Source organism: Pteropus medius, unplaced genomic scaffold (assembly GCF_902729225.1).
Source record: "Pteropus medius unplaced genomic scaffold, Ma_sr-lr_union100, whole genome shotgun sequence".
NCBI lineage: Eukaryota > Metazoa > Chordata > Mammalia > Chiroptera > Pteropodidae > Pteropus > Pteropus medius.
Genome location: NW_024342474.1, coordinates 11,032,576 through 11,050,258, shown reverse-complemented (window position 1 = coordinate 11,050,258; position 17,683 = coordinate 11,032,576). Strand labels below are relative to the sequence as shown.

Genomic DNA, 17,683 nt, shown 5'->3' with positions numbered 1-17,683 from the left:
TCAGGATTTTTCTCCTGTCTCTAAAGACTTAGTATTAAACTTCTACTTTCTTCTATCTTATCTATAGATGTGTTTGTAACTTTTATAAAAATGTTTTCGCAAGTATAAATGGACTCAAAACCATAAAGTATAGGAATGGTAGTATCAAAAAAGTATATAGAGTGTTATTTTGTAATTTATGGAAGCCGTATCTCCTTCAGTGCATTCGTACTTGCAAAAGTCAAGCCCTTTACCATTTTATGATTTTTAAAAATAGAATATAAGGGTAGGTGCTTACTCCAAATTATATAGAATTTCAACTTTTCAGAACAATGTATGAATGTTTTTATTTAATTGATAAATTTTAGGAGTCTTTGAAAGCAAAACAGAAGGCGTTTTACAAGAATGTTATTACGGAATGTAAAAGGGAACACTAATTAAGAGGTAATATTAAAATAGAGATGAGAGACTAATGAAATGAAAGAAAAACTAGGTTATAAAAAGTGTTCCAAATGCGTAGGATCTAATCTAAATCACTAAATTTAATTCCGTTAACATTAATATTTAATTTGTAGTAACTGAGAGAAAAGAAGAAAAGGGTGATGAATATAAATTTAGTTCAATATCTACAGAGTCTTCTGTAGGATTTAGGATTTGGGTTCACCCAGCCATGGTTTCGATGGGGAAAATAGTGAGGAAATAAAAGCAGAGATTCTGAAATCAAAGAACCTGTTTAAAATGTGTCATTTTGACCTTAAACCTTAAATATATATTCTCTCAAAAAATTACATCACTTTAGTAAAACCAAATTGCTTTAACCATTGCTTTTCTTCCCCCTCTTTATTTCCCCCGCTTTGTTTTTCCCCCAACTTCCACCCATGACCTATAGATGTTGCCATTTAAGAACTGATCTCTGAAGGTGTGGCATCTCCTCCCATGAGGCCTGTACCCCGTGCATTTGGAAAGGGGTGGTGCTGGCGCACTTGGGGGGCGGGGGAGGTTGGTGCACTTGTGGGGGAGGCTGGTGCACCTGGAACATGGTCCGTGGCTCCACCTGGGGTACGAACCCAGGACCTTCTGCATGTAAAGCAGATGTGCTAATCACAACACTATGGAATCACCCCCTAATCATTGCTTTTTTCACTGACCTAGATTTCTTAATTGACTTTTGGCTAAAGCTCCCATATAGGTATAACAATCAGTAAATGTAAACACTAGAAATCCAATCAGGCCACTCTTTAATGTCTTGATATTTCTGTTCCGCCAAATAAGTAAAGGACCTTCATTTAATCAACAAAGTTGCTACTTAATTTCTCCTGGTTCTGAAATATCCAGAGAAGCAGGTCATTCAATTTTTTTTTAACATTGATATATAATAAATTCATATCTATAAGCAAAGTTTATGGGGCACTTTTTATCTTCCAGTTTTAGCTGTTTTATATGTAATAACTCAAGTAATCCTAAGAACCCTTGTTATGAAAGGGATGCAATTATCATATCCATTTGACAGATGAAGAAACTGAGGCTCAGAGAAAGTTAATAATTTAACCAAGGCCACTAAGCCCGGGAATAAATCTAAGTCTTTCTTACTTCCTAACCCATGCTCTTAACTATTACATTATAGTGTGGCAAAGTTTTCTTTTTTTAAAAAAATTTTTATTTCTACTTTTTTATTATTAAATTTATTGGGATGATAAATTTTATTAAATTTATTAACAGTAGTTAATAAAATTATATTAGTTTCAAGTATAGAATTTAATAATACATCATATATATATTACATTGTCTGTTTACCACCTAAAGTTAAATTTCCTTCTGTCACCATTTATTTGAGCCCCTTTACCCTTAACTACCTCTCCTTGACCCTTGACCTTCCCTTTTGGTAACCACTAAACTATTGTCTATGTCCATGAATCTCTGTAAGTGAAATCATACGGTTCTCAACTGTTTCTGTCTGACTTATTTTGCTTAGCATGATATTCTCAAGATCCATCCATGTTGTCACAAATGACAGTATTTCATCTTTTTATGACTGAGTAATATTCCATTGTATATATGTACCATATCTTCTTTATTCAATCATCTATCAAAGGGCATTCAGTTGTTTCTATTTCTTGGCCACTGTGAATAATGCTGCTATGAACATCAAGGTGCATATGTCTTTACGGATAAATGTTTTCAAAATTGTAGAGTAAATACCCAGAAGATGGATTGTTAGGCCGTATGGTAATTCTATTCCTAGTTTTTTGAGAAATCTCCATCCAGTTTTCCATAGTGGCTGTACCAATTTACATCCTCATCTTCCTTTTTCCCCACAAACTCTCCAACACTCGTTGTTACTTGTCCTGTTGATGATAGCCATTCTGACAGGTGTGAGGTGTTATCTCATTGTGGTTTTGATTTGCATTTCCCTAACAGCTAGTGAAGTTGAGCATCCTTTCTTATGTCTGTTGGCCATTTGTATGCCTTCTTGGCAGATGTGTCTATTCAAGTCCTCTGCCCACTTTTTAATTGGATTGTTCGTTTTTTTATTGTTGAGTTGAATGGGTCCTTTGAATATTTTAGGTATTAGGCCCTTATTGGAGGAATTGTTTGCAAATATCTTCTCTCATTTGGTTGGTTGCCTCTTTGTCTTGTTGAGGGTTTCTTTTGCTGTGCAGAAGCTTTTTAGTTTGATATATTCCCATTCATTTAATTTTGCTTTTATTTCCCTTGCCTTTGAGGTCAAACTTATAAAATCCTCTCTAAATCCAACGTCCATGAGTGTAGTATCTATGTTTTCTTCTATGCAATTTACTGTTTCAGGTCTTATATTTAGTTCTTTGATCCATTTTGAGCCAATTTTGGTGTATGGTGACAGCAGTTTTCTTATTTGGTGTTTGCTCATCTAATTGCAACCTCTAAAAACACAAACACAATTATTTTATGTGTGTTCAGTTCTCCCTAGCAATTAGGAAACAGAGTAGGCAAAAGCTTTTAAATGTGTGAGCTCATAATTCAAGAAGCTCTTGAATGTTTCCTTTGTCTACAAGGCTTTAACTTTTCTAAACAAGAAATTTAAATACCTTTTCTTACTCACTACTAATATTCATTTATCTCCTTTATGAATTGTTTTAATTGATTGCTGACAATTGATTTAGCAGCACATGATTACAACAGAGCAAGGATATGAAAAACTCATGAAGTTGGCACTGCAATTGTTTTCAAAATGTCTCAAAACATTATTCTGACAAAAACTCTAGCATTGTAATTTCATGTGTTAAAAGGGGTAGTTTATCACAGTGTAGAGATCTTAAGAAGAAAGATTAAGTCACCTGATATGCTATTGCTGTGGTATAAAGGTCAAGGTTCTTACCATCTGGGGAAAACAATTTTTCTCTCTATTTAATATCCTATTTTTCTCCTTTTATTCTCAGAAAAAAATTAGTCTTGGTGTTCTGCCCATTTTTCATTATACACTCACTCCTTAAAACCCTAACATGCTAATGACATGCTAATTTTAGTTTATAAATATCAATTGTACTACCCTTGCAAACTCATTAAATGACCTTGAGCGATAAAAGAAAGTCTATAGAATTGTACCTCATGCACATACATTGCTACACAATGAACTTGCACTTTCGAGTGAGTTCCAACGAGGACTCTCTCTCTCTCTCTCTTTTTTTGCCTTTTAAATCTTTTATTCTTTTACTTTTTTTAATTTTTAACATTTTATTTTTTTTACTTTTTTCCCCTCTTCCCCCTCTCCCCCACCGCTTTTCTCTGGTAACCACTAGTCTATTGTCCATGTCCGTGAGTCTGTTTGTTTGTCCTGTTCATTTGTTGCTTTTAGGTTTATATCCCACATATCAGTGATATCATGTGATTTTCAACCTTTTCTGTCTGGCTTATTTCAATTAGTATGATTATCTCAAGGTCCATCCATGTTGTTGCAAATGCAATATTTCATCTCTTCTAATGGCTGAGTAATATTCCATTGTATATATGTACCACAGCTTCTTTAGCCAATCATCTATCACAGGAGACTTTGTTTGCTTCCATGTCCTGACCACTGTGAATAATGCTGCTGTGAACATTGGTGTGCAAATATCTTTTTGGATATGGGTTTTCAAGTCTCTGAGGTAAATATCCAGTAGAGGGATTGCTGGATCATTTGGTAGATCAATTCTTAGTTTTTTGAGGAACCTCCATACTGTTTTCCATAGTGGCTGTACCAATTTGCAGTCCCACCAGCAGTGTATGAAGGTTCCTTTTTCTCTGCATCCTCTCCAACATTTGCTATTACTTGTCCTGTTGATTATAGCCATTCTACCAGGTGTGAAGTGGTATCTCATTGTGGTTTAGATTTGCATTTCCCTAATAACTAGTGATGTCGAGCATCTTTTCATATATTTGTTGGCCATTAGTATGTCCTCTAGGGAGAAGTGTCTGTTCAGGTCCTCTGCCCATTTTTGATTGGATTATTTGTTTTTTTATTGTTATTGAGTCGTATGAGTTCTTTGTATATGTTGGATATTAGGCTCTAATATATATGCTTGCAAATATATTTTCCCATTCGGATGAGTGTCTCTTTACCTTGTTGACGATTTCTTTTGCTGAGCAGAAGCTTTTTAGTTTGATGTAGTCCCATTCATTGAATTTTGCTTTTATTTCCCTTGCCTTTGAGGTCAAATTCATAAAATCCTCTCTATGTCCAAGGTCCTTGAGTTTAGTTCCTATGTTTTCTTATATGCATTTTATTGTTTCAGGTCTTATATTCAGGTCCTTAATCATTTTGAGTTAATTTTGTTGTGTGGTAATAGACAACAGTCTAGTTTCATTCTTTTGCAGGTGGCTTTCCAGTTTTCCCAGCACCATTTATTGAGGAGGCTTTCCTTTCTTCACTGTATGTTTTTGGCATTTTTGTCGAAAATTATTTGCCCATATAAATATGGGTTTACTTCTGGACTCTCGATTCTGTTCCACTAGTTTGTGTGTCTGTTTTGCTGCCAATACCATGCCATTTTGATTATTGTCATTTTGTAGTATACTTTGAAGTCGGGCAGAGTGATGCCTCCAATCTCATTCTTTTTACGAGAACTCTCTTGACCTCCCAATGGACAGTGGACCATATTTTGACAATTTTTACTTGAAGGCCATCAATTATTCCTCATCAACAAACCCAATGGCCTTTTCTTGGTCCATATTTTTTTAACCTTCAGCAGCATCTGGCAATGTTAACAAACCTCTTTTGGAAACTCTGCTCTTGACTTCCATATTACCATATACCTTGACTCTCCTCTGACCCTTCTACCTCTGTAGATATCCATGCTAAAATCAAGCCAAACTGACAAGAAAAATTTTAGAGCCTTTTTGCCTTTTGGTGGGGAAAATGAGGTGGAGTGTAATGTCTGACTTTGTAGTGCCATGTGTTGGTGTTTGAGGAGACCAAGAAATAGTATCCCTGTCCTCCCTACCTGAAAAAGAGAAAGCAGACTCGTGGAGACAAAAATGTCAGATTTATTTCTGATATAACTGCTAGAGATATGACTTAGGAGCATGACAACAATATACTGCTATGACTGCCTCTCCTTCTTCAGCAGATTTATCCACCAGTCACAGAAACATTGGCTAACTGTGGCCTCCTCTGTAAGGGCAGAGCCTTTACAACCTACTTTACCACTTGCAAAGAGAGAACCAGATTATATGCTTTTTACAAGCAGACAGACTCCAAAAGGGAAACAGAGTTACAAATACCCTAGTATGTCATTCCAAAAGCATCAATTTACAAGTCACTTCCTCTCCCCTGGAAAGATGGGGAAGAAGAGGGGTAGAATCCAGGAATATTTCTGCACTGGAGCTGCTATCATACAGAATAAAATATAAGGATTAGGGAATAAATAAATAGTTTCTTCCTAACATCATGAAAAGAGGAAAACCATAGGAATGTGGTAGCTATAGCATCACATTAGAATAGATAATTATTTGTACGATGTCTATGGGTATATTTAATATATGCACCTATGCATATGTATATTATATTATCTTATCTAAGTATCAGAAAACAGCTAACACTAAAAACTCCACAATGTTATCTTAGGGTGATGGGATAAACTATTATAAATAAAATTTATTTCTTTTTTCTAATTCTTTGTGTTTTCTAAATCTTCTATCATGAGCATATTTAATTTTTATAATTAGAAAAATGAAGTTTTAAACTCTCAAGTTAGTTACAAGAAATAGACACTAATAGTGATTAAGTTTGAGTTCTATTTACAATCAATATGGCACACAGCTCAGAAAACTTATATTGCTTTCACCAATTAGAAGTAGGCTTCAAACTCTTGAGATAAAATAAACTGATTATTTTCTCTCCTGAATGGTATAGTAGTCAGAAATCAGAGACATATTCATTACACATCAAACAATTTTGTTAAATCAATTCTATGTATTTTTTGAATCATTAGGCATTTCTGGTGAATCACTTAACCAAATATAACGGCCTCAAGAGCAGAGCCCTGGTTTTTCTATGGCTACCATGAAACTCAGATTTTTCACTTAGTAGCTACACCATGTCAATTATGATGATTTGTGTATCCCTTCATTTCACAAAGATTTATTAAATACCTGCTATATGCCAGACACTGTTCCAGATACTAGGGCTATAGCAGAGAACCAGACTGACTAGGTCCCATGCCAGTGAGGCCCACATTTTAGTCAAGGGCGATATACAATAAATAAATACATAAATAGATACATAAATAAATAAATAGCTGTCATTTAGTGGTAAATTCTAAAAGGAAAATAAAGTAGAATGATATGATAGGGAATAGCCAGGCTGGGAAGACCTCTCTGAGGAGGTGGCATTTAAACTGAGAGCTGAAAGACCAGAAAGAGCCACCATCCAGTGATACTGAACTACTTTTCAGGTAGTGGCAGGTGAATGCCAAAACCATGGCTTGTTTGAAGAACTGGAGAAAAGATGGAGTAGCTTGAGGACAGGATATTAGATGAGGTTCAGAGGTAATGGTAGCAAGATAAAGTAGGACCTCGTAGGCCCTAATTGAATTTAACTCTAAATGTGATAGAAAGCCATTGGAGGATTTTAAGAAAGAAAGAAAAGCTGAGCTCTTTGGAAAAAATAGATTTAACAATTAATACAAATATTAAGAAGCTATAAACAAAAGTTTTATGTCACTTCTTATCTGAAATAGTTAAAAGACTGTATAACCTAGGGCATTACAAAGAGTAAGCAAGCTGGAAGAATTCAAAGATAAATGAAGATAATGATAAAACACATATTACAGAAATCAAAATTGCATTAGAAACAAAAGAAATAGAACAGATTCTGTTGGAAACATATAAGGACATGAAGCAGGCCTGAGAAAATTTCAGTTAAATTAAGATATACAAATGGTAAGAGAAAATAAGTACATAAAATAAAGTAGTTAGAGAGAAAGACAAGGGATATACAATTATATAATTGTTGTCCTTGACGATGAACCAAAAATATTTAGAAGAAAAATCATTCAAAAGTATAATAGGAGAAAATATTTCTGAAATAATCTGGCATCTATAGACTTCAAGGGCATATCACTGTTGCAGGAACTATCAACCCAAGGAAATATCCTTGGGTGAAGTTTGTTTGACTTTACTGTTAAAGACTCAAGATTGCAGGCAGGGGAAGCAAGTTATCTATAAGACAGACTAGCCTCAGGCTAGGGCATTTTTCACAGCAACTTTCAATACCAGAAGGCATCAGAATAATATCAGCAGAATTCAAAAGCAAAAAATAAAAATAAAGATTAAATCAAGAATTTAATAGCCAGCCAAGATGTTGTTTATTGTTAAAGGCACCATAAATGCATTCTCAGACATATAATGCCTCAGGAAATATAGCACTCATGAGCTCTATTTGAAAGAAACTATTTGATAATAAAATTCAACTAAGAAGTATATCAAAATAAAGAATTTAGGAAAGGTGACATTCTTCTAAAAAAAAAAAAAAGACTGATCATGAGCATTGAACCCATTAACCAACACTATGAAACTTTAGAAATTATAATTACAGAACATATTCATCAGTGTAAATAATTCTCACAACCCTAGTTTCTTAGTGACTTAATACAAGTTTATTTTTAACTCATATCACTGTTTAATGAGGGGTGTTGGACAAGGCCTCTGCTTCATTCAATGATTTGGAGTCCCAGGCATCTTTCTTTATGTGGCTCTACCATTTTCAATAGAGTTCTAGATCACTTTGGAACAATCCAGCTTGTACACAGAGGGAAGGGAGAAAGAGAGTTGAGAAGGCACCCTCTTTAACTGCCGCAGACTGAAAATGTCATTTTACTTTCACTTACATTAATTAGTGAGATATATTATATGGCTCCACCTAGATATAAACAGCTTGAGTTTCCAGGGGGAGACAATAGATTTGCTGAGTAGTCTCTATTACACAGAATATAATGTAAATATCATAAAACATAACAATATGAAAATAATAATATAAAAACTGGGAGGTAATCATGAGAATAAGTGGGAAGAGAGGTACATTTTCTCATTTTCATAGCAGGAAATTAATAAATACTTTCTCAAGTTTATAAATCAAGAAATAAAGGTTTAAATATATTATTATGTAACATTTAATATTATAAATATAGGCACTGGAAGAAAAAAATGTAAAACAAATAAACAAAAACCCAGACCATATAGCAAAAGACAGAAAACTAAGGAAGCAAAAATAAATAAATAAAATAAAATAACGTAAAATAAAGAATTATAACACATCTAATTCTTTAAAAGCAATAAAGATGAATGGATATGTTAATGTATTAAGAGTAAGAAATTATTAGATGAGAATCAAAACATGATAATTGACAACAGTATATATTATAAATATAGAAATATATCCCAGATACATTAATAAGTGAAAAAAAAGCAAGTTGTATAACAAAATGTGTAGTTTAATTTTATTGTTTAATAGGAATATACATATATCATAAAATATATACATATTATATAAATATAATATGTACCTAGAAAATATATGGAAAAATATACAAAAAAAATAGCCATGTTATTTCCGGGGGTTAGAATGAAGAGTTAGGAAAGGATTAATTTATTTTCACTTTTTACTATATATCTTTCTGTGCCTTGCATTTTTTTGAAATAAGATTAAAGCTTTTGTTATAAAAATTTTAACAAAAATAATTGAAATCCAATACAGAGTACTATTGGAGAACTGAAAGATGCAAGCAAAGGAAGGGAGAAGGGAGGTCATGGAAGGCTGATAGAGTGGTCTTTGAGCAAGTCTCCAGGAAAAAAGAAAATCTAGCCAGTGATTCACATACGCACTGACAAAGTGAAAAGTGTATGAGTGTGTTTGATACATCTTAGGTACAGTTGAAGTATAACGTGCATGGTGAAAGAGGCTGGGAGGTAAGACTGGAAAGGACAGGGAAATCACAGTGAACTAAGCAGTTAGAACCTTTCATTAGAACATGAGATTTCTTCTAAGTATTTTAGGCAGGATAGTGCCTTCATTGGACTAGCATTTTGCGCCAATCAGTATGGTGTCCATTTGGGGAATGAATTAGAGACCATAGGAGACTGGCAACCTGTGAAGATATTATTCAAATAGTCCAGATAAATATGATGGTGGCCTGAACTAAGATGGTGGAAATATAGATCAAGAGAGGGTGGATTCAATATTCAAAAGATATTTAGAAGGTAGAATAGGCAGAACTTGATAACTGGATGTCATGATGGTGGGGTGAAGCGTAAGAAAAAAGGAGTGGAGTCAATATGACTCCTGAATGTGGCACTTTATGCAACTGTATAAGATATAGAAATAGACGTAAATTTGGTTGTGGATGAGAGGGAAAAGGTAAGTGCAGTTAGGGTAATATTGCATTTACAGTATAAGTGGAACATTCAGATAGAGGGAAATAGATGAATGATTGTGAGAAAGGTAGGAATGTGAAATATTGGAATAAAAATCATTGGTATGTAAATAATAGCGGAGGACAATGCAGAGAGTTATAAGAAGGGACTGAGTGATGCTTCCTATAGGTCAGAGGTTTCTACTTAGTTCAAAGACATAAACAGAGAAACTTTTACTTTTATTCCTGGAAATCACTTGCCAAGCTAACCAATGGCCAGGATTCTAGGTAGCAATAAGGACACATTAAAGTTAGAGAGAGGTTGGTGGATTCCTCCTGACAGGCTTTGGTCCTGAAGGAAACTGAGTTCTTTTGCGTCTGTTGTGAATTGAGACTGGACTTCTCTCAAGGGCTTTGAGGCTATCTCTTTAGGGAGAGAAATGGCCATTTGGCCTTCCTTCCCCTAATGGGGCCACTGAATGTGATCCTGACTCTTACTGGGGATGACCACATGCCAGTCCAGGCTGCCTAATAACATCAAGAGGGGGGCTGACCTTTAGAAACCTGCCCCACTACCAGACAAAAATAGTACAACCATCCTTTCAAAACAAATAGCCAAAACTCAATCACATACTTACAATTTAAAGGTAATGCTGGTGCCTAAATTCAAGTGCTACATTTTAATCAGTTGCGTTGGACTGATTTATATCTAAGACTTACAGGTTTCAACTACTTTAGTGGACAGTCTTCTTTTTAATAAGAAAATCTTATTAAAAGTGGTATTTCCTTTGTTGCGAGGAGGAGTAGTGAGGGGACCTAGGCCCCAGGTAAAAGAAATCGACTCAGGAATCTCTTAACAAGGGAGAGACCCAATAAATTTAAATAAAGATGGAGTTTGAAATCCTTGAATTTGTATTATGTTTAGTATTTTTCTTTATGTTTATATATTTGTAATATCAATAAAAATGCTCAATTGATCTTGGATAGTATCTCTGTTTACATTATTTACTACTGTTAAGTGGCTGAGCATTTGCATTTGGAAAGAGCATTGTAATCTCTTTGAAATTAAAAACTTAAATTATTTGCGTGTTAAATGACAGAAATAACCAAATGGGTTTAACATTCAGACTAAATATATCTTTCACTGTTGTTTGGTAACTTTAAAGCTGTAATGCTCTTGTTGCTATTGAAATTTATAGTCTATTGCAGTTGTTTAAATTTCACATAACGGGATGAGGAGAAGCTGTGCATTTCCAGCATCTATCCAGAAGCATATATCCTCTAACTACAGGAAGTCATATACTCTTCTCTGAAATAAAATTCTCATTTTGTCTAATTGCGCTCATGTATAATGTCTGGCACATATTAGACCCTTAAATATATATATATATATTTTTTTCTGTTTGTACTACAGTTTACTATCACCATTTATGGGGAATAGTCAGAAGTGTGTGCACACAATGTGGAATCAATCCAGCTTTTCACAGGCAAGCAAAGAGTTAAGGCCAATTATTCAAATGTTTTGATGCAATAAACCAGATGACTGCAGTTTTAAACTAACTACTTCGACTCACTTGTTCACTTTAGTTAAGTAGTCTAAAATTTCTATTTCAAATGCACAGCTTTTGCCTTTTTGGAAAGTTGCCTCTTTTTTTGATAATTTTTAATCTTGAGTTCCCATTTCACTTCCATTTGCCATTCACTCTGAGAAACTTAGACTTGAATACTGTTTCCACAGTTACAAGTCCCAAGTTAGTCATGGCCCTGGGAATTGAGTTCTCAAGTGTGTACACAACCCCCTTGACTCTCAGTTCCCAGCGTGGACCGTTGGCTCCAAGTTTTGCCCATGGGGATCAGGGACAGTGCCTACCTGCTTATACCCTGCCTGGCAAACACTGGTGAGCCAGAAGTCAATGGTTCCTCGTCAGGGTTTATGGGAACTAGCGAACCCATCTTCGCCTTGCAAGAGAAAGGGAATAAATAGTCTCCAATAAAATATCCCATATCTACTGGCAACTTCCACAACCTCCCAGAGCTGAAAGTCAGCTATTAGATAAAAAGAAGCTTCTGTTTCTTAGTCCCCAGGTAGACTGAGTTTTTCTAATCTCTTGGGTTTTCCAGGTAAATACATAAAACATGCTTAAAAGTGTAATAGTTTTTCTCATTACTGCATTTCCAAATTCATCTTTTCTGTATTAAATTATGTTGTTATACATTGGAAACATTTTTAGACTATAGAAAAGTACAGAGAATAATATAGCAAAAAATTGTGTACCATTAGATAGTTTTTATTTAATAAAAAGAAATATTACTGATTTTCTACCTATTCCCAACATTTCTTTTCCCTGCTCCCCAGAAGCAAGTTGTACCTTATAGTTGGGCTGTAAGGTAGAGTTTTTGAATGGATTGTGCCTTCTTCTGGATCTCAGAGTTTGGCAAGGAGTCCACTTTCAGATCTTAACATGGCCAAGCCTATGGCCCCATCCCCCCATGCAAATATTAAAAGATTCTAAGGTATAAATACAGTCTAGAGCTTCAGCGGGGTCCACCATTTTGATTGGTAACCATTATATCTTTTTTGACATCCTCACTCCCTCTAATTTCTGTAGCTTTGAACATTTGGCTCAGTTTTCAGTCACTTATTTTGTACCAACTTTATGGATAGAGGATGATTTATTTCCTAATAAGACTAAAAATTCTTGAAGCTGTATCATTCTCTTTTTAGAGCAAACTGGAAGAAGGCTCTCTAATCTATTCTTATACTAGAATAGGCAGCCATCCAACAGTTATTGATAACCTACTATGGTCAAGTTTGTAAATTAAGCATTATAAACATACAACAAATGCATAAATATATATAAATGCATTATAAAAAAATCAAAAATGAAGATCAGATATTATAATTAATACCTCAAAAATACAAAGGATCATAAGAGACTACTATGAATAATTATATGACAACAAATTAGACAACCTACAAGAAATGGATAAATTCCTAGAAACATACAACCTACCAAGACTGAATTATGAAGAAACAGAAAATCTGAACAGACTAATTAATAGTAAGGAGACTGAATCAGTAATCAAAAACCTCCCAACAAAGTCCAGAACCACATGGCTTCACTGGTGAATTCTACCAAACACCCAAAGAAGAGTTAATATCAATTCTCTCAAACTCTTCTAAAAAATAGAAGAGGAGAAAACTCTTCTAAACTGATTCTACAAGGCCAGCATTATCCTGATAACAAAACCAGACAACACCACAAGAAAAGAAAATTACAGGTGAATATCCCAGATGAACATAGGTATGACAATCCTCAACAAATTATTAGCGAATTGAATTCAACAATACATTAAATGATCATATACCACGATCAAGTGGTATTCATTACAGGGATGCAAAAATGGTTCAACATCCACAAACCAGTCAATATTATACACCACATTAACAAAATTAAGGATAAGAAATATATGATTATCTCAATAGGGAAGAAAAAGCATTCGACAAAATTCATCATCCATTTGTGGTAAAAACTCAATAGAGGGAATATGCCTCAGCATAATAAATGCCTTATATGACAAGCCCACAGCTAATATTATATTCACTGGTAAAAAGCTGAAAAGTCTTCCTCTAAGATCAAGAACAAGATAAAGATGTTCACTTTTGCTACTTTTATTCAACATAGTTTTAGAATTCCTAATAAGAGTAATCAGGCAAGAAAAAGAAATAAAAAGCATCTAAGTTGAAAAAGAAGAAGTAAAATTGTCCCTACTTTCATATGGCATGATGTTATATATAGAAAACCCTAAAACAACATCAAACAACTGTTAGAACTAATAAGTGAATTCGATAATGTTGCAGATACAAAATCAATGCACAAAATCTGTTACATTTCCACACACTAATAATGAACTATCAGAAAGAGAAATTAAGAAGACAATCTCACTTATAATTTCATGAAAAAGAATAAAATATCTAGAAATAAATTTAATAAGTGAGATGAAAGACCTATAAACTGAAAACTATAAGACATTAAGGAAAAAATGTAGGAAGACGCAAATAAGTGGAAAGATATCTGTGCTCCTGAATTGGAAGAATTAATATTCTTGAAATGTCCAAACTACCTAAAGCAATCTACAGATTCAGTGCAATCTGTATCAAAATTCCAATGGCATTTTTTACAGAAATAGAAAAAAGAATTCTAAAATTTATATGGAAACAAAAAAGACCTTGAATAGCCAAAGTAGTCTTGATAAAGAACAAAGCTGAAGATATCATACTTCCTGATTTCAAATTCAATTATAATGCTATAGTAATTAAATAAGCATAGTTTTGGCACCAAAACAAACACATAGATCAATAGAACAGAATAGAGAGCCCAGAAATAAACCCATGTATATCTGCTCAAGTAGTTTATGACAAAGGAGCCAAGCATACGTAATGGGAAAGGACAGTCTCTTCTATAAATGATGTTGGAAAAACTGGATAGCCACATGCAAAAGAATGAAACTGGACCACTATCTTAAACCATATGCAAAAATTAACGCAAAACGAATTAAAGACTTAAACATAAGACCTGAAACCATAAAACACCTAGAAGAAAACATAGGTAATAAGCTCTTTGACAAAGGCCTTGGCAATGATTTCTTTGAATGTGACACCAAAAGTTAAAGCAACAAAAGCGAAAATAAACAAGTGGGACTGCATCAAACTAAAAAGCCTCTGCACAGCAAAGGAAATCATTAACAAAATAAAAAAGCAATCTACTAAATGGGAGAAAATATTTGCAAATCATGTATCTGATAAAGATTAATATCCAAAATATATAAAGAACTTATACAACTCAACAGCCAAAAATAAAAAATAAAAATCCAAATAATCCAAGTTAAAAATGGGCACAATATATGAACAGACATTTTTCCAAAGAAGATATACATATGCTCAACAGGTACATGAAAAGATGCTCAAAGTCATTATCATCAGAGAAATGCAACTCAAAATCACAGTGAGATATTGCCTAACAGCTGTTAGAATGGCTATTATCAAAAAGACAAGAAATAACAAGTGTTGGCAAGGATGTGAGAAAAGGGAACCCTTAAGCACTGTTGGTGAGAATGTAAATTAATGTAGCCACTATGGAAAAGAGTATAGAGGATCCTCAAAAACTTAGAAATAGAACCATTGTGTGATCCAGCAATTCCACTTCTGGTATTTACCCGAAGAAAATGAAAACTCTAACTCGAAAAGATACATGTACCCCCATGTTCATTGCAGCAGTACTTACAATAGCTAAGATATGGAAACAACCTAAGTGTCCATCGACGGATAAATGGATAAAGAAATATATATACACATACACAATGGAATAATATTCAGTCACAGAAAGAATGAAATCTTGCCATTTGCTACAATATGGATAGACCCTGAGGGCATTCATTATGCTAGGTGAATTAAGTCAGACAGAGAAAGACAAATGTCGAAAGATTTCTCTTACATGTGAAATCTAAAAATAACCAAGCTCAAAGATACAGAGAACAGATTGGTGTTTACCAGAGGTTAGGGGAAGGGCATAGGAGAAATAGGCGAAGGGGAATAAAAATAAAATATTATTAAATACATATATGTAAGAAATGCATAAAGATTTGGTTTCTCCATCTTGTACAATATCTCAATGTTTATGATGCATTTTTGAAAATATAGTTAAATAGTTTGTGATTTAAATGTAGGGACAGCACCCATGGCTCGAATTAAGACTGTATTATTAGTTTCATAACTTGATTTGTATTTTAGGAATTTTCAAATGTCTAATTGTCTTTTTCCAGAGCGACTTGGAAATTAAGAGTGTTTGGCCAAACAATTGGATAAAAATTGTTAACCTTAGAGCAAATCATCAGTACCATTGGCTTCTTTGCCAGAGTTTGAAAATACGTTATTGCACTTCGTTCTTTTGCCTTACACTGGCAGCAGATCACTGTATAGAGAAACTGCCAAGTCTGGCGTGATGGAACTTCATACATCTTTCTCTCCATAACTGTGTGTGAACATAAATTAAAGCTGTCCTCTAGATTGGATTAGTGAAATACACTTGGCCACATATTTAATTCTGTCATCTGGACTTGAACTAAAACTAAATAAACCAACACACATTTCAGTGAAATTCTTTATGAATTGATTATTCATATGCATTATTGATTATAACTAGACAAATTTCATTATTATACAATGCACCATCTTTTTAACTAACACCAGTTCAAATTTCACATAAAATGTTCCTATCATGTTACCTCCGTTAAAAATGCATTAAGTTACCACGAGTGTGAATTTATCAAAGTCACAGAAATTATTGTGGTCAGTCATCAGTCAGGAACTGAATATCCTGAACCAAAGACTTACGATAATTTGGATTTCTTTTTTCTTTATTTTCCAGACACTGCAAATGGATGTTGACAAGCTGAACATAACCTTGCTTCGAATATTCCGCCAAGGAGTGGCCGCAGCTTTAGGACTCTTACCCCAGCAAGTGCACATCAATCGCCTCATTGTAAGATGCCTCCCTTTTACACTCCCAGCTATAAGCTTTGATCTTTATCGAAGGGCTCGGTAATAAGGATCAATAATAAAGAACATTATTGTTCTTTAGTTCTATAGAACTATAGTTCTATAGTTCTATAGAACTATAGTTCTATAGTTCTATGGCCCCTGAGCTAAATCTGGCATACCACTACGTTTTTGTAAAGAAAGTTTTATTGCAGTGAGCCACACTCATTTGTTTACACATTGTCTATGGCTCCTTTCATGGTACAATGACGGAGCTGAGTCACTGTAACAGGTCATTTGGCTAAATTAATGGTTAAAAGACTTGCTTTCTGGCCCTTTACAGAAAATATTCGTCAGCCCTCTCATAGTTCAAAGCTTGTACCCCAGTAGGTATGAATAGAGGAGCCCAAAATACTTGTCTCACCAACCTGACACTACTCCCAAAATATTCTTCCTAAGAGTGAAACCTTCAGTATCAGCTAAAGCACTCTCTCCAGACAATATCTGTGTAAACTCCTTCAAGTATGTCAGTAGGATGAAAGATACTGAATGCACAGGCAGAGGATTTTGAATAAAAAATAAAGACTCCATTCTTGGAGACAGCAGCCCAAATGGACTGCAAGAATAGATAGTTCTGAAAAGCCAAGAGAAAAACGTACATAGGTATGTGGGGTAGGATGAGGCAAATCCAAAGGATCTTCTGTCCAAGGCCCACTTTAGACCTATCTATCAATCACATACATCCTTTCTTCCCCTCTTTTCTCAGTTGTTTGGAAACCTAGATGTCATCCAACTACGCTTTCCCATCTGTACTTGAAGGTGGGTGTAAGCAAAGGCAGAGAAAGGCAAATTCAAAGCAGATGATTTTTTTCTTTGTAAAAAGCTAATTACCTAAGGTTCCTGTGAAAAGGGACTTTGGAATCATCTTGCAGTTTTAAAATTGTTCTTAATTTCCACTGCAATGGGAACTCAAGCAAGGACTCAGTGTTCTACTTGCCCTGAATTCTTATCTTCTGCTTGAGCTCAGCTTTCTACTATACCAGTATCTGCATTTCCTGCTATGGAAAAGAATTGCTTTTCATTTCGGTTTAGGGTTTTTTTTTTCTTTGCATTTTTATTTGTGTGGAGGGTGAGTTGTTTCATTCTTTATAATGACTTTATTCTAGGACCCAACTATTTCCCGGGACAAAATAAGCTTAAAAAACAAAGTTTTTCACTTGGTACCATAAAAGAGAAAATACAGCATTCCCTAATATCCTGAAAGAATGAAATGGATTATTTATATCCAGGGCAGATCTTGCTC

At 34.3% G+C, this 17,683-nt stretch overlaps 1 protein-coding gene across 1 annotated transcript in view; it reads left to right on the top strand.

The window, feature by feature from the left end:
* Window positions 1-17,683, top strand: part of PTPRR (protein tyrosine phosphatase receptor type R) — a 222,931-nt gene that overhangs the window by 100,765 nt on the left and 104,483 nt on the right. The window contains exon 3 of the mRNA XM_039866018.1: window positions 16,271-16,384. Within this exon, the coding sequence (XP_039721952.1) occupies window positions 16,271-16,384 (114 nt within the window). The remainder of the gene's footprint in view (window positions 1-16,270; window positions 16,385-17,683) is intronic.